We start from the raw sequence: 18,918 nt of genomic DNA, 5'->3' as shown, positions 1-18,918 counted from the left end.
AAGGAGGAGGAGGGAGGCATGGAGAAGAGAAAAGAAACATGGGATATAGGGAGTGGAGCAGAAAAGGAGTGTAACAAAGACAAAGGGGTGGAGAGGAAAATGCAAAGAGACAAGGAGAAGGAGGGAAAGACAGAAGGGATGAAAGGACGTGTTTGAGGCGGTGACAGAGGAGTCGATACGGGCCGACGGAGCTTCATCAGTGAATAACAGCAGCTTTGTTCATAAACCAGAGCCGCTGTTGCACCACATCACAGGAAAACCTCCTAACTAATACTTTAAGTGATCTTCACTATAACTTCAGTTGAAATTTTGCAGCCTTTGAGAAGATGCTACAAGTCCAACTGATATTTGTGGAGATACAAAGTTTGAACACAACAGTAACAGCATGACTGTCGAGGGTGGAGTATTGCTCTGAGGCGTTCATTTTGAAGGGCTTTACTGAAATCTCACTGGGGCTTTCCTATGTGTGTGTGTGTGTGTGTGTGTTGCTCGTACATGCTGTACACACACCCATGCATGAGAAATATGTGACATGAGCCTGTGATGGAAATGTATAATAGGATATGACAGCTTGCCCTCAGGAGAGAGAGGCATGAAGGCAGCAGGAATACAACCACAGCCTTTCTCTTCTGTCCTTTCCCGTCTCTCAGCGTCTCTCTCCTCTGTCTGTTTTCCTCATGCCAACAGGTCAACAGGCTGGTATATAGGGCACAGGGTTTTTTTGAGCATCTTAACTTGCTCTGATTGAACTTATAGTGGTACATTAGAGCAATAGATTTGTTAATATTTTTTAAAGGAAAATATGGAAGTATTTACATGGCTGTGAAGATTTTCAGCCACCACGTCATTGTATATCTAGATTAAAAGTTGATTTAGCACCTCAAGAAGTTAATTTAGCACTTCTAGATTAAGTATTTGCATGTGCAAATGATGCTGTTGCAAAGAGCCTCGCACCTTATGAGCCTCGCAATCTTTTTTTAGGGATGGTGATGGTAGTTGATCCAACACTTTGGTCCAGACTGGAAGATCTCGACAACTATTGGATAGTTTGACAAAACAATGCCAACTCACCCTCCACTTACTAACCACTAACCGCTATTTTTTTTCCTTGAGCTTTCAACTTTATCACACAGTTTTCATCAGCTCATGATGAATGAGGAGCTACAACTAACTATTCATTGATCGTTTGGTCTATAAAATGTGAGAAAATAGTAAAAAAATGCCCATCACAATGTCCTAAAACCCAAGGTGTCTTCAGATGTGTTGTTTTGTCAGACCAACAAACCCAAAGATATTCAGTTTACTGTCACATAAGAAAAAGAAAGGCAGCAAATCTTCACAATTAAGAAAAACAATAAATGTTTGGTAGAAAAATAACTTGATCGATTATTAAAATAGTTGCTGATTCATTTTCTGTCCATTGATTAATCAATTAGTTGTTTCAGCTCTAGATGGATGAATGAAAAGATCCATCTCCATGACAACTGAGCAAACTCCATCCGCTGCTGAGGATTGTGTGATACAGCTGAAACTTCCAGAGAAAAAGTCAAGGATGATCTTTAATGTGTTGTCTTGAACTTTGGTTCATACATTAATGTTCCCCTCACGATTAACGGTAAGAACTTTGGTGATCCACTGACTTTTCATAAACCGTCATGATCCGGTCAAAATTTGACTGTTTTATGTGCTTCTTTAGAACAAATCTACTCTATGATTGGTTCTTGTATGAGGCCCAATAACCATGAAAAATATGTTGGCATTTGATTTTTTTTTTTTTTTAATCATCAGTTTGTTATAATTGGATTTGCTTCCTTTAACTGTTCCCATTACATGTGTACTTTGACTGTAGAAGGCAAATGTATTCACTGATAATAAGAATCATACATATCATACAGTGCCATGCATTTTTTGTTTTTTTGTGTTGAACCAAAGTAAGAATAGAGAAATGTGCCTTCATGGATAAATACTGGGGATAAGATCAGGGTTTGGACTTTGACCTTTGACCTGTTTCTATATAACAGGTGCAGGGATATGGTCTGAGTGGTTTTCTTTAATTGTATTTGTTTGTATTTCAGTGAAGCTAAGTAAGGCTCATTTAGATTAATAATTTAATTTAAAAGCTGAATATGTCTGCATTAATAAAACACAGCTTGCATCATAGCTAAACAAAAGATTGGTAATGGCCTCAATATAATTTATTTCCATCAAACATGCTATGATTGGCTCCAGTCCAGATAAGGCAGATCAGTGCAGGACATGTCTGGGAAAGAAAACATCTACTCAGGCCGTTCATTTTGTATTAGTGAAAATGAATAGTTGAATTAATGCTGTTCTCTTTACAGACCATGTTTCTGTATAACAACTGCATTTAGGAAGCATCTATTGCATTACAGTCTGCTATAAACAGGTAAACTGTGCCATTTTCGTTAACCTCAAGATTGATTGCTACAACAGCTGTAACCATGGTAACTGACTGTACACATCAAAGATGGTGATAGGTGTAGCGTCACAATGCTTAGAAGACTTTATCATTTAAAATGAAAATGAGACACACTGAGGAAAACTAGACTCAAATGGTTTTAGCTTTTTGATGCACATAAAATGACAGAAACAGAAAATGACAGAAACATACAGAGCACTGTGCAGCTGTTACAAAACATGCAGATAGGTCTGCAACAGGTTTGAAGGTCAGTGCTCGATGACCCCTGGGTGGAAACTTGCTCATATGTATATCACCTGTTTGTCTGCTCAGTAAAGGGCAAGTTTGAGAAAACACTGTACCTTCAAATGTCCTCCAAAAGTGTCGAAATCAAAGAATTTGCAGGCCTCGTTGCCATAGCAGCCGGGATCCATCTCACCACGGAGCAGGATGTTGCGACTCAGCAGGCCAACCTCCGCCCTCATATCCACACCGTCCACCTCCTCACCCATGTGGATGAACTGGGCCTTACCTACACACACACACACACACACACACACACACACACACACACACACAGGCTCAACATTAAAACATTACAGCAAACACAATATAAAGACATCTGTTGAAAACTGTTTTGTGGATATACACCCATCTGCTTACGGTGCTGTCTGTAGCGTCACTGTTTCTACTAAACAGTCCATTCAACAGAGCTGAGCGCAGATTAAAAAGATGCACAATCTCACCAGAGACGAAGTACATTTTGTTTGTTTGCTGTGTGTGTGTGTGTGTGTGTGTGTGTGTGTCTGAGCAGATGTTTCAGATAATTGCAATGCAGAACATAATGGTGAATAAGTCAAGGTTTGTAGCACCACTTTTTATCTTTTTAAAGGAGAATGAACAGGCAGCACTTAAATACCATGAGGAAGGATTTTACATGTCTGGAAATGTTCACAGTGACAATTTTATCATATATCCATCTCACCAATTGTGAGATAAAACAGTAGAATGCCATTCACAGTACAAAGTGATCGACCAAAGTGCTCGCATGTGTTTGAATGGCAAACACAAATTGTTGCCAGATGATGATGTCATCATAGGCTTGTTTGAGATGACCCGCGCCTCACCTGTAAAGTGGACGAGATCGAGCGGCTGCAGCAGAAGAAAGTGACAAAAAGCTGTAGTCAAGTCAAGACAGCCCTCAGAATGTACAGGAAGTCACAGAGATATTTACATCCTGTTAGATCTGATACAGATTTAATAAAATGTTATCAGATCAGTCTATTCAAGCTTGTAGCCTATTTAAGGAATAAGGCAGGTGATTTTCTATATTTTTCTTATTGTCAACAAATCTCATGTATGGATCCAAACCAACGATGAACTGATCTACTAACAAGTATTGTGTGTGTATCCAAAGCCTGATATATCTTAGACCTCTGTTGTTGTAAAAGACTATTAAAACCTGTCAATGAGCCACACTGCTGCACTGGCGGACGTGTTCCTTCACCCTGAAGACAATGGTTATGGTAGTTTGTTTAGAAATGGCTCCAAAGACTAAACCAGGAGAGTATTCTTGCTGATCTATAGTCTGAGTCATGTAATGTTGAAAAAGTGAATGAGATATTTACTTTCTCTGTTTCTTGGTTCAAACTTGACAAAGGCTATTCATTCTATACTAAATGCTACCTATTTGATTTTGAAAGCAAGGTGTCATTTTCTATTAGCAAATAAAATGCTAGCATTCTTTTTTTGCTAATTAAAGCTCATTTGATTTTGTCCCATTCGTCTCATTGATTGGTCACAAAAGTATTTACAACAGTCTATGATCAAGACCATTTCTGTCACTGTTGATGTCATTTGGTCTGATGGAAAGCTTTCTCCAGAAAGAGGAAGTTGAAGATGTCATTGAGAAAAAGATCTATAGTTGAGACAGGTTCAATTATTTTGCTGCATGTCCCTGTGAGTCCTCTGCATCTGTGCCCCCACTGTGCCAACACAGTAGTCTCACTGAAATGAAGTAGACAGCTATGTTTTTAATGCAGTGCTGTCTGTCTGAACATTGTCTGAGTGGGGATTCAGACCGCTTTGCTTCACCTGAGCTCTCTGCGGTCAGACAGTAAGGCCGGGGTCTGACCTGAAGACATAAGACATAAAAGTTCATATGTTCCTGTACCAAAACAGAAATGGACCTTCATCAGAAAGTTTGCCTTGTTCATTTATATTTCAATCCACACACAAAAGGGAAAGACTAAGGGCCAAATGTACAAAGAATGGATTGCGCCCGCTAAGAGCACCATGAATTGCGCAGCATTTGTACCTGCAATCTGCCCCGTTTTAAGGTTGTATTCACAGAAGATTTTGCACTAATGATATGCTGGTGGAAAAACACGCCCATAAAGTTTTGCAGCTGAATGTAATTTGCCCTTGTTTTGTGTCTGTTTGAGTAAATGAAGCGGTTTCCAGTGTTTCAGGCTTTTTTCCACACAGATTGCTCCATAATGAAAACTGCAGAGAGCACAAAAGCCTTTAAATTGCGTGTTTTTAATTAGCAGAGATGTGCACACACAGAGCTCTCCAAAATCACAAACCAGCTTTCATGCATTTTGTCTTTTTTACTTCTTTAGTATTTTGCATCTGTAACATAATCTATTGAAATGTCAACTGTCAAAACACAGTTATTAATGTGCTTCAGGCAGGTCTTCAACGTGTTAGATTCATGTCTGAATTGTACGATAATGTTGTCCAGGTGTCACTGAATGTATCACAGAGACATCAGTGCTGATGTTCTGTTCTGCTTCACATCTAGACAGGTCAGCTGTTACACACACAGTTCAGGTTTATAGACAGACAGAGAGAGAGAGAGAGAGAGTGAGTGAGGAGTGAGTGTGTGTACAGTTAACACCAACTATCTCAAGACACTAATAACTCCACCCTGATTGCATGTGACAATTAGCGCTGGTCTTTGTGAATGAGACTGTTTTTGCAACAAGGCTTCTTTGCATAGAAAGGATTTTGCGCCGAATGAATGAATATTACCTCATTTACATACATGCAAATGGCACAGACGCACCGTGACGCTATTTGCTTGGCAGCGCGGTGTGCGGCGAATCTCACCCTTTGCAGGTGCTTTGTGAATTACACACACATCTTTTTGTCTCATTTGCCCGGGATTAACGGCCACAAAAGCTGCGCAATCCTTCCGTGGATTTGGCTCTAAATGTGGAAGTGATGGTGGATGGAGAGACAAGGAACAACATAGACTGATGACGGTGTTCCAGTTGTAAATATCAAACATGATTAAATTAATTCTAACGAGAATGACGGGCATGGAGACTGGATCAGATGACAAACAAATATAATCCAACAACACCGTACACACTATAGCAGTAATATCTACTGTAATGACAGCGCTACTGACTAAAACCCCAACAGTCTCATTCCAACTTGGTCCAATCAGTTGCCAGACATCTATCAAGTGCAACACTGAGAATGCTTTGAGGACTGTCTGTGTGTGCTACTAACCACAATAATAAGATTCATCATGCTGAGACTGCAAAGATGAATAAAAGACAGAAGTGCTGAAGAGAGATTGGGGAGGCAGTGGGATGCAAACAGGACATCAGGCTTTTCATCCTGCCATGACTGATTGTGCTGATTCAGAGCAGGTCATCTAAGGTCCTTTAGATGTGGTTAGACAACAAACTGTATGAAGTATCAGTTGAAGCATACTGAGGCCTTTAGAAACCCTCCAGTTCTGAACCTGTGCTTCCACTCACCCACACACATACACTCACACTGGGCCTCAGCAAGTATGAAAGCAGCAGTATTCTGTAATTTGCAAAGTGCAGCTCCTTGGAAGGCCAATTTGCACCCCAGCAAATGATAGTGAGGCTGAGAAGAACAAAGAGGATCCAAAAAGGAATGCTGGAGAGGAAAAGGGCAGCAAAAAAATAACAGAGTAAGAAGAAGAATGGTGCAGAAGTGATAACAGCTACACATCCTCCACTCCTACACATTCACATCCTTAACGACGCAAATGTGCTGATTAGGGAAAACAAAGTGATGCCAGGGAGAAAAAAATAAATAAATAAATGAAAGAAATGTTCAAGTGTGAAATCTGAGAGACAGAAGATCACACACCCACATGCTTAATCTCTTTTCTCCTCCTACTCCCTGCACCAGCGGAGCCAGGACTGTACAAGTACAAATGCACACTTTGATTCTATTCAGACTTACAAGAAAAAATGGATTATTTTAGATCTCAGTTGACTAGTAGTGCCTCCTGCATGTTTATCAGTTTTCAAACTACTTACATGTACATCTTTGAGGATAAATAACCAGCCTTGTTTTTTTTTTTTTTTAACTCTCATGCACAAAGTCACTGATTGTTCATAAAGTGATGAATAGCTCTTCATGAGGGATCAGCAGGGGTTGTCTGGCATGCTGCCTGATGCAGGTTGCTGTGGATCATGTCAGTGGACAGGAAGTGGGGTAAAAAAGTGGGGCAATAGTATCTATATCTGGAGACTGAAATTCCATGAAAATTGGAACTCTGACCTAATGTCTTTTTTCTTTTTTCTGATGTAGTCATTTTTTTCTTTCTGACATCACAGAAATTGTTACTATATCTTTAAAAGGTGATGAAAGCATTATAAAGACTGCCTTTTCTGCATTTATAACTAATTCAGTTGACATACTGTCACAGTTATTATATGAATGGTTACTATAGAATACTATATAAGACAGGCAGGCTCATGACATCACAGATAAACAACAGGACAAGAAAGATGACAGTAACACAGAGAAAACCTTTGGACAGGGAGGAGGGAACAATACAAACAAATGTGAGTACACTCACGACCACACAAACATGCATGTGCAATCTAACATTAAATGCCTTGCCTTGCCCTCTGCAAAAGACCTGGATGGTAAAGGACCTGGACACCAGCATATATAATGTCTGACCAAAGTCAGTTCATCACCATGGTCAGTGAAAAGGTAAACAGTGTTTTTAGTAACTGAGAAGATGAGATAGTGGAATGCTCCATGCCTTAAATTCACATGGATCCTGGTGGCACATCCTGACACTAATTCTTGTCATGTGATACATATGAAATGACACAACACTAGGCCAGTGTGTGTTGCATTTAAATGAATTATTAACATGTACTCTTCCTGACCAGATCACCTGTACTGTGATGGACTTTCCTTCTGATTTTCTATCTGTGAAAACATGGCAGCTACTTGGAGTCGATGTCAATTTCAAAATTCTGAAACCACAAAATCAATAAGAAACTGGCAGCAGTTTGAGGAAGACACTTTCCTATTTCAACAAGACAGTGCAAGACAGCTCCCTCAAGAAATGCTTTTCCCAGTTTGGTGTGGAAGATCAACACCTTTGGGATAAACTGGACTGTGAACCAAGCCTTATCACCCAAAATCAGTTTCAGACCTCACTAATGCTCTTGTGGCTGAATGGGAGCAAACTCCTGCAACCAGGTTCCAACATCTGGTGGGAAGCCTGAAAGCAGAAGAGTGGAGCAGCAGAGTAATGCCAATGGTTTTGGAAAGGCGTGTTCAACTGTCACATATTGGTGGGATTTTCAGCTTTCCATGTACCTTGTTTGGGTGTCCGCACTACTTCACCAAGTCTGGGTTGGACATGTATTTGTTCTCAGTGGATAATAAATCTCATGGTGAAAACTGGAGCTGGAGGGATGCAGCCTGGCTTTACAAGGCTAGGTAAATGTCAGGATAGAAATAGAATAATGCTAAATCCTACACCACTGCTCCAAGCCATTGATCTTCTCCACAACATTTATTTTCCACACTCATCATCATTTATGCCATTTAGAACTGTCAAAAGTTCAACATGTAAAACCTCAGCACAAGTTATTGGACTCAAACTGATAAATAGCCCCAAGCTATTCTGTCTCTCTCAGCCATCTCCAAGCTCTCACGTTGCCAACAACAAAAACAACACACCCTCCTGTCTGTGCTTAACCTCGGGGGCTAGGGAATAGACTTGATTATCACTACATGTTCAAAAACAGTGTTGCAAAGTGGCACATGGGTGGGAATTAATGAAACAGATTACAGTCAGGTGTAGACTGACAGGAGCTCTGAGGAGCAGCCCCCCCCCCCCCCCGGCTCACAAAAATAGGATTTCCACTCTGGATGGCCAAACACCCAGTGACGTCAGAGAGCTGAGGAAAAACAGAGAGGAAGGTGGGGAGGAGTGTAATGGACTGATTTCGTGATGCAGCCAGGCAGGAGAGAAATGCCAGCAGCTCAGGCAGAGATCTGAAAATAAATCCTTGACTCAGAAATCCACGGTTTGTGAATGGGTGTTGGGAAGCAACAGCTATGAGAGGACACGTCACATCATCTTACTGCTGACTTTTAGCCGCTGCAGGCACTGAGAGTATTTCCGAGAGACAAAGACCAAGGCTATTTTAATCATACAGGGGAACACTGAGGGCTGACCAGGCTGATCTGAAGAACTCTGTCTGATAACTCTCTGGGTATTTGTGCACGTATGATTAGGGATGGGAATCGAGAACCGCTTGCACTTGAGAACTGGTCTCAAATTGTCCAATCCACTGGAATCGAATGCCTCCGAGCTTATCAATTCCTCTTACCGATGCCCAGGCATGTGATGTTGACGGAACGAAAAAGGCGGAACTCAACTGTGAGGGCAGCTCAGCCTCCGGACTGTCTACAGCACACATGCTAGAGTTACCTTTGGCTATCATGTAATTCATCTTCAAAAAAGGCAGCGGTTACAAGCTTTTTTTTTAATTTAATGAGTAAAAAAATTTGCGAGATGAACATGACCTAAACTGTGAACTTTCTCCGCCGTCACTTAGAGACTAATGTTAGCAGAGCAGAGCAGCAATCATCAGTAACAAATGAGACCACTGGCCGACACACACTGCTGCATTAAACAGCCTAAACTAACTCTGAGGTGAGAAAAAGAAAAGAGAACAGAAAATAAGAAGAAAATAACTCCGTGCTCAGTTTGTTTCTTCAATGTCTTGGAAAACAGGGGCTTTCCCCGGAGCTAGCAGTGCAGCAGAGAGGCTGCTCTCCACTGCTGGAGACATGATGTTAATAACACTCCTTCTTCTGCTCATTTTGTTATTCTCATATAGACAGGAGACTGCAATTCATTAATTAATGCAGTTAACTTTTGGTTGTGGACCATTTAACATATCTACCAGTCATGTTTCATATATTCATCAACATGCAAGGTTATTAATAAACAGTGGAGATAATAAAATAGTTGCATTGACAGTGAAACCCTGTGTAGGCCTACTTTTTTCCACACAGAAAATTGATTGGGAAATTGATAAAGAATTGGACTGATAAGCAGAATCAATAATGGCATTGGTATCAATAAAATCTTAACAATACCCATCCCTTCGTATGATGGTATTTGTAAGCAGTAAAAGAGAAAGAAAATAAATGTCTGTATTCATAATAGCATGCGTGCCAGTGTGTGTCAGCGTGAATGGGCTCAGTCAGGAACACACAGTCCTCCAGGATGCAGGCTGAGACTTTCCCTTGGCCCTGAGTCAGTCCAAACACCTTTCACTGACTCCCACACACTGCTCTAGGCTGTCTCAACCTGGCCTCTATCAGACTGGATGTTTATGTGCACATACACACATGCACACACACCGTAGACTCAGCCTTAACTCTCATGGAAGGGTTCCTAGAAATAAAGATGGTTTCAGTGTGTGATTTTAATCTTTTCAGGCAAATAGAAAGGCCAAATCACTATAGATCACATCTAGGTCGAGGAACACATTCACTACTGAGGCTTCAATAAGTGAAAGTGATCTCATCCTGAAGGAATGTCTGCGTTTTGTCAAAGATAGTACTACAGACATTAAAGTTAGAATCCTTAAGATTTCAGTCCTGGTTGACCTGTGGTTACTACTGGTAACAGCAAGTGTCTTTTAACAACACAGCTCCAACAGTTCAGTTGAAAATGATACATGTGCCAGCAAATGCACCTTGAGCAGCTACTCTGATGACAGAATTCAATAGAAGAAGATTTGGTGTATCCATTTCCAGTGCAGCCAGATGGTGGACTGAGAAGATTCATCACCTGATGTTGTTTTCATAGAGTTGACAAATTAGGAGCAGACTCTGGTTCCAGCAGTATTTTTCCCCCACTGTAAATTCCCCTTTTCAAAGTTTTCTTTCAATGATTCTCAACATAGAAACAAAAGAGACGCCTGAATACTATAACAACGCTAGGTTTATGTTACAGGCATCAGTTTGAATAATTTCAACTTCGTACTAGAGAAATCATATTTTTCCCAAGACTCTGGCACGGCGGATGGCTCTAAGTGCTACAATACACATGAGCTACAGCAGCCTTTTCTATAGAGAAGAACCTACGCAAACTCAAAATGCTTCATTGATTCATAATGGGCCATTCATACATACAGTCTCAAAAGCTGGGACAGTGATAGGCTGCTATTCATTGTGAATGAGACCTAGCTTTGCAGTCTGGCAGCCCCCATTGACCTAGAGAGACTCAGAAAGCGCTCAGCTACACTACAGAGCAAAGCTGAAAGAGCCTCAACTTTATGCAAATGTCCTCTGACACAATGCGAGAGCCAATCACACTCACTTTGATTCCCATGGTAACGGAAGTACAGAGTTGTTTACTACTCCACTACATGAAAGAATGTGAAGAACCAAATGGAGGAAAAACCAATCATTGCAGTCTCCGGCGTCCCAATTCCATTTGTTGTGTTTAACAAGCTACCAGGACTTGAAAAAGAAAAGGAAACCAATTGTAAATGATGTGCTCAACGCAACACAAACACAGAGTTACAGATTAATGAGGGAGCAGAGAGTATGTCTAAGGGAGCAGAACACTTTGCCATAGTTGCTGAATTCATCCAAAATTGATGCATAATCTGAAAGCGAACTGATAAAAACTGCTGAATGTTTAATTAACAGAATCTTAAACCATTTCAGCTGGATGTTTCAAACTAAATGCATCTTGGGAGTTGGAGTTAATGGAAAACCACAGTTTATTACAACTTATTTTTGTAACTCCGGCCACCAGTTGCTTGTAATAACATTGTGCTGTGACAACACCGTGACAAACCAAACAGACCAAATGGGGAAACCAATACTGGCAGGCTATGGTGAGTCAAGTACAGTAGGTCAAAGTTAACTGTGATGGATGTTTACAATGGACAGTTTTGGTAATAATTTCACATTCGTTGTAACCGTCTGTTATGACTGTCGTTAAGACTAACATGGGGGATTGTTTCCAACCTGTTGGATGGTCTGACTGCTCTTCTGTGTTTTTCAAGCTCTGCCTACACTTTGCATTAACATAAACCCAGGGCCAATCTAAGTGTGATTAAGTTTTTGTTATTCCAACATCTAAACTGTGAAAAAAGCTGCCTGATTGTGTTAAAGGTTACCAGAATTCATTACCATTTTAAGAAACTGATTCAGGACACTGTTTTACCTTTCTGTGTGAGTGATGTACTTGGACTGCTTGTTTTATGTGCATGGTCTTTTTCATTAATCAAGCTTATTTCTCGTTCGGTCACCTTTTGCTTTTAACCTTGTGGAACACTTTCCAACAAAGTGGTTTGTGTTTTAAGTCCTATACGAGTAAATAGGACTTAACGTGGCTCGCCATTTCAATTTAGAATGAAATTCCTTCAAATTAAGTGCTAAATGTGTGTTTGTGATTATTGTAGCCTGGCCTTTCTAAAAGATTTTGTTACAGCCTCAACAAGTGGCCTAAAATGTTTTACCGGCACACTGTTGAGAACCGAATAGAAGTAGAAAACACAGCTCAACTCTCACAGAGACTACTTTAAGCTGGAGAACCTTTCTTCAAGCTGACGCCTCCATCTACTCAGATGGAGATGGTGAGTGGTGGCTTCCTCAGCTTCTCCACATACTTTCTCCTCTCTCTTTTAGCATGCTCCAGCAAACAGGAAAAGTATGTCCCTCTGTTTGCTCCAGCAAACAGAGGGACATACTTTTCATGGATTTTATTAAGTCAGTTATGCTGTGCAGCAAATACAACACAAATATCCCACAGAACAATCTTGGCAACAAGTAGCTTGTGAAACAATCTTGGCAACAAAGACTATGGAAAGGATGGCCTTTTTGCGGGCATGCCTGAGTGATCTGACATCACTTAGATGGGGAAGAAGAGGTATTTTTCAAATGAAATGTTCAGAGCAGGTTTAAGCCCTGGCTTTTGACTTGAAGGAGGCATTTTTACATGTGTTCACCTCATGTTTGATAACTCTGACCATCTTTAATGTAGACATTATAACAGTATATAAATGACAGAAAAACAAAAAAAGCCTGTTATGTTCCCTACGTTTGTAATTTTATCTCAAAGATAGAAGCCTCCCTGTTTACCGATTATTGCCCTACATCTGCACCAGAGCTGCATTTTCAGCTGCATGTTGTTCACTAAAAATGAGTCTAACCAACAACATATTCTGTGTTATTTGGTCAGTGGATCAGTTTTATACACCGGAATAGTAGAAGACAAGTAGAAACAGCTACAGTGAGCAAAAAGTTGAGGATGAAATCTGATTACAGATGCTCACAGCATGGCTCGGCATATCATGCTGCACCCCAGCAGTATAAAAAAAGTTATTAAAAAAAATTATTGACTTTCTTCTTTATTAAAATAATGTGAGGCAATGAATTGTCTCAGCTCACAGTTTGTTTGGCTGTGGGGGATACAGAGAGCGGAAGGGCGATTTTACATGCCACAGTGCCACTGAAAGTCTTTCACACTTTCTCAAGAATGCTACAATTTGATAATTGTGAGTCAAAACCTGCAAGAACAGTGAGAGACAAACTGGCGGCCATAAGAGAGGTCTGGGAGAAGTGGGTGGACTGTCTGCTATAATGGTTAAGCTACATTTGGGTCCAAAAAAGAAAAGGTATAAATGCAGTTGCAAGAACAATACTTTCCACTCATATCTTGGGATGTTTGATTTGAAAGAAAACTTATTTTAATTCTAACTATTCTAATCTTTCATCTGTTTCACTCTGCAGATGTCTCTCGTTTTTCACTCTGCATTGAGTGTTTTGTCAGAATGAGAGAGAGTGATGGTTATTTTGGGTGCTTTAACAGTGCGCTCTCCCTCATGCCTCTATGCGCTTTTTTTCTTCCTTTTCCCGGTTGATGATCATGGAGGCTGCTGTGGAAATTGTAAATGAAAGTTCTGACAACATTTTAGCTGCAAATTCAAAAGGCTTATCTCTGACTGGTCACCGCAGTTACAGTAAAATCAGGTGCATCTACAGAGCCTCACCCCTCATTAAACTGATATAACAGCTACATGAGTCTCATGTTTTACCTGCAAGACTTGTGTTTTAATGCTGTTGTTCATTGTATTAGTTCAGTTATAAAATCTAAAGGCACCGCGGAGCATCTCTCTTTACAGTGCTGCCAGCCAGAGAGTCAATCACACTAGACGGTAGAGGAGGAGACGACTGAGACACTGGTGTGTACCTGTTTAAACAGAAGTTTAACCGACTTTGCTGCATTTAACATTGCAGCTGAGAGCGTCACAGCTCGGAGCAGGAAACACAGTCACTCTGCATCGCACTGCTGACCTCCACTTCCATCAACTCCATTTGGAAAGACAAACAGCCAATGAGGAAACTCCAACACACACCGGCCGACCAATGTAACTTTATCACTCACTCAGGCACTCACAGACAACCATGGTTATAGGGCTGATCCGTGGCCGGTCTAGCCAAAAATGGAAGACTAGCATTTTGTAGTTGAATTCCTCATTGTACAGTGTATAAGAATACATCACTATGAAATATATTACTAAAAAAGATCTGCTATTGTTTCCCTTCAATGATGATGTATTCAAAACTACTGTCTGCACATTTCTGCTACTTTTTTAGACTATACAAGTGCTATCTCTTGCTAAAAAATTGTACCTTTAGCAATTACAGTAATAATAATAATAATACTAATAAACCTCTACTTTAATAAAGAAAGCAATTATGAGAGGTGTGTTGTAATAAAAACAAGTGGTGTCCACTGATTAAATGCAGTCTGTCTGCACTGTGAAGAGTGAAAACCCAAATATTCACAAAGTTAGTGATGAATGACAGGTTGTTTCTTCATGCAAAATAGATTAGGGGTTTAAAATTGAATTAAGCTGATTTATTTTCAAATCATTTTTGACCCTTAGGACAAGGGGAGTATACAGAATTTTAAGACTACACAATTAATAATGTTTCATGGGCACTGCAATTCTGAAAATATTGCTAGCAGCAGTTGTTGGTTGATTCAAACCATAAAGCTGATATTGGATGTCAAAAATATGCATCTTTTTACCTAACATAGCATGAGGCCTTGTAGTCAGTGAAAGCAGAAGGAGGGTTCACCTTTGTTAGTTCTGCCTTGTTAATTGATGGAAATTAAAGAGGAACGCCATTTTAAGAATTCATATGCAATCATACTACAGAAATCTTGTTTTGAGTACAAGGACACAAACCCTTATTGGTATCAAAGTCAGTTTCAGATGTATGTTTCCAGATGTAGGAAGGTACAGTGTACTTTTCCAAGTTTTTTCTTTCCCAGGATCGAAATTATGTGATTTTTAAAAAATGGGCAGCATTCCCCTTTAAGTTAAACCACATACCAATTCCAAGAATAAACATTTAGTTACAGCATTATGGGGGCAGTGAGAGCCTATGAGAGCCTAAAGGCTTTAGAAGTGGGCTTATGACCCACTTTTCCAGCCAGTGGTCACTTCAATTACAGACAAGGAAAATGTGAGTTGGGAAGTTTACTCTCCTCTACATCAACAGCTACTCTCAAAAGATTACTCTCAAACATGTCAAAGAACACTATGGACTACACTGTATGTTAATGGCTAAAATTGATTAGTATGAGACCTAATGTTAATAGTAATAGATCTGAATTTTAACTGAACTGATGTCACATGTTTATAACATGTCATAGGATCTCTCACCTTGGACCTTGACCTGGTTGGGTTTGCAGGTAGTGCAGGGAAGCAGGATGAACTCTTCAGCCTGGTGCATGGAGTAATCAGTACTGGCCACCACCACCTTATCCCCGGATGCCCAGCCCTCTGGTTGGTCAGCAAGCTCCAGGATGCTGCTATTGGACATCATGTCAATAGTAATGGAGGCCTGTGGACGAACTACAGGGGGAGACAGTAAGCGTTAGGGTTTGAAGAATGCAGCATAGCTAAATTCACACAGGCCAGGCACACACAGCACTAGCCTACATTGAGAAGGTCAAACCCCACCAATGTACACAATGCATGTGTGCATATTTAAGACCAACACTCATTTCCAACATTTTTGTTTGGCAGCACTGAGCAATGTGGTTAACAATATTTTTTATATTTCTAAGCCTTTTAACTGAATAACTTTTGACTTACTGTATGTCATGTGTGAGTGTAGGATCACAACTGGAGGTGCCTGCCTGAACTGGCTTTCATATTTCCATATTTTAAAGTGTTCTCAGATTCTTGTGTTTCCTTCAATAACAATATCTTAGGCCACCTCCATTCATGATCACTTGGAGTGGCTGCTTTTCAGACGTTCTTCTGCCCATTCATGTCCTCCAGCTCCTTCTGGGGAATCCCAAGGTATTCTCACTCTTGATGGGATATATAATCCCTGCATTATTCTGGGTCTGTCCCAGGGTCTCTTCCCAGTTGGACATGCTCGGAAAACCTCTCAGAGGAGATATGAAGTAAGCGCCCTCATCAGATGTCCAAACCACCTCAACTGGCTCCTTTCAATGCAGAAGAGCATCGGTTCCACTATGATCCCTTTCTTGGCCAAGGTAACTCATTTCACTGCTTGTATCCACAATCTCATACTTGAGGTCACTACATTGGTTGGAACATTGATTGATCTAACCCTAATCAAGAGATGCAATCATCTTTACCATAAGAGTTTGGTACAACAACCACATTAATACTGGCACAGCACAAATCTGTCTGTCAGTCCTGCGTTACATCTTACTGTTATTGTGTGTTTTCTTGTGAGATACAAAGAGAAACAGTAGACATGGTGAGTTTGATGTTTCGATACAAAATACTCAGACATGTACAAACCATGCAGCAACCTCTGGGGCTGAAAAATGAAGCCAAAGTGGAAGTGGCAAAAACCTGCATTCTATCTAATAGCCATCACGGGGCGACTCCACTGGCAGCAAAAAGAAGTCCAATTGTATGGAAGTGTATGAGAAAATGACCCTACTTCTCACTTTATTTATTACCTCAGTAAACTGTTTCCTAATGAGTTTATGATCTCAATTGCTAGTTTCAAGTCTTCTTCAATACAGCATGATGTTCATTTTGTAAATTATGGTATTATGGTCCAATTTAATTTAAATTTGACTATAAAGCAGGGTATGCTTTAGGGCGTGGCTACGTCGTGATTGACAAGGCGCTACCACGGCGACAACGTTGCTTACGTAATGTAACCGTTGCATATAGGCGTAGCTGCTGCTATTTCACAGTGTGTTTTCAGTTGACTAAAGTTAATTGAACATTGTGGTCGCCTAAAAAAGTCTTGTTCAGTGTTTGGTTTTAATAAAAGACCTATCAATGAGTTGGATTACCATAGATTGTAAATGCACCGTGCTAACAGAGCTAGCAGCTAGCACTATGGTCAGCTCACACAATGTCTACACAGACTGTGTAGCAAAAGCAGCATATTAGCAGAGCAGCAGCAGCAGTTTCAGTCCTCCATCTATACAGGATGGGTTCAGGCACAGTATTGAGAGTAAGTCACCTGTGTTTCAGCAGTGCATAAAGCCCTACACACAATCACTTCACTTCACAGGCACATAAAACCAAAGAAAAGAAGCATAAAAATGTCCTTCAGGTTGCAGTTATACATGTTGAGCATGAGTGAAACACCTGTGTAAACAGCTATATTGATTAAAATAGAGGTGTATCTGTTCATGTCTCAGTGACATGTCTCACTTCACATTGAAGGGAAACAGGTTTTCCTAGAATGAGTGGGCATACAGTTGTACTATGACATCTTTTGCGTGCAAGGCAATTGTGGAATGATGTAAATGGGTTGTACCCGTTGTAAACTTTGACAAAGATAACACCAACACTCCCGAGAACTCTCTGCATAACACAAACACACACACACACACACAGACAAGCCCAGACAGAGTCTGTGGTATCTCAGTGTGGATGGAGCAGCGTCTGTGAACTCTGAGCTGACAGTGTTTGCCTGCACCATGATATGGGCTCCATGCATTCCAACCATAGCAGCCTGCCCACACACACAACACACTGCAGCACAGCCAGAGAGTGTGTGTCTGTGTATATATACATACACACTAAAAATCACTGGGTCAAAATGTACCCAATATGGGTCAGAACAACACCAACACAACATTGGGTTAATGTTACCCAGAGAGCCACTCAACACTTTTTTTGACCCAGTTTTAATGTTCTTATCATATTACTGTTGCGTTAACTAATGCTTATTATAATCTATTCTACTCTTTTTAAACGTACATGTCACAGCTTGTTATTGGTTGTCAATAACTTGTGCATCTTTTGCAGTTTTAAACATCATATGCACATCATTTTGTACAAGTAACGATAAATTTGTGGCACTTTTAAGCTAAAACTTGAGCTTGGTGTGTTTAACACTGGGTCAAAGTAACCATACTTTAACCATATTTCAGGTTGGGTAAATAACTCAGTGCTCCCATTTAAAAAGCATAGAAGTGAAAAAACGCTCATACACATACTGTAGTCACAAACATACACACAGAGACTGACAGTAAATGACAAACTTACCAAGTTTTCCACAAAGGAATCGGACTCTATAGTTGCGACAGAGGCCATGAGCCTGGTCCTTGTTGAGGCAGACAAAGCCATAGTCCTTGTCATTCTTGTGGATCACATCTCCTGTCTGGTTGGAAGGTATGCCATCATGAGTTTCAGCCTGGACAAGGGAAAGATGGATTATAAAATGAAAACAAGGTACTATTGATAACACCAATTTCCAACATGAAAACATTGTTGTTAAATTTTGTGACACACCAATGGTATGAGCCTTTTTGCACAGGTGTTACCAAGCACATTAACAATGGACCATGAAACTGAAGCAGCTAAATGGAATTCAGCCATCATTCATTTTATTAATTACACCTGTGTTTTTCCTATTGTCACATGTTAAAATGTTTTCTCTGAAAAAATGCCTATTGTGGATAACAATGTTCCTAAAAATGAAAGAAACACTTCAAAATGTTGGGAAATATGCTTGTATTGTTGCTGTGTCAGCTGCAATGGATATTGAGAAGTTGTTTGTCTTGTCTTGGCAGTTTCCGTTGTCCGCCATACTAGTCTAGGTTAACTTTATTGCTACTGCTGGTTGCCATTTCTCGCTGGAATTTCATGTATCATGTTGGTTAGCTACCGAGCTGTAAGATATCTATAATT

At 40.3% G+C, this 18,918-nt stretch overlaps 1 protein-coding gene across 3 annotated transcripts in view; it reads right to left on the bottom strand.

Moving 5' to 3' along the window:
- Nucleotides 1–18,918, bottom strand: part of LOC121884320 (cell migration inducing hyaluronidase 1) — a 219,773-nt gene that overhangs the window by 55,140 nt on the left and 145,715 nt on the right. For all 3 annotated transcript variants that reach the window (XM_042393113.1, XM_042393190.1, XM_042393271.1), the window contains 3 exons: nt 18,274–18,421; nt 15,439–15,630; nt 2,782–2,951 (listed from right to left, as the gene is read on the bottom strand). In XM_042393113.1, the coding sequence (XP_042249047.1) occupies nt 2,782–2,951; nt 15,439–15,630; nt 18,274–18,421 (510 nt within the window). The remainder of the gene's footprint in view (nt 1–2,781; nt 2,952–15,438; nt 15,631–18,273; nt 18,422–18,918) is intronic.

Source organism: Thunnus maccoyii, chromosome 1 (assembly GCF_910596095.1).
Source record: "Thunnus maccoyii chromosome 1, fThuMac1.1, whole genome shotgun sequence".
In the NCBI taxonomy this organism is placed as follows: domain Eukaryota; kingdom Metazoa; phylum Chordata; class Actinopteri; order Scombriformes; family Scombridae; genus Thunnus; species Thunnus maccoyii.
This window is presented reverse-complemented; position numbering and strand designations above follow the sequence as displayed.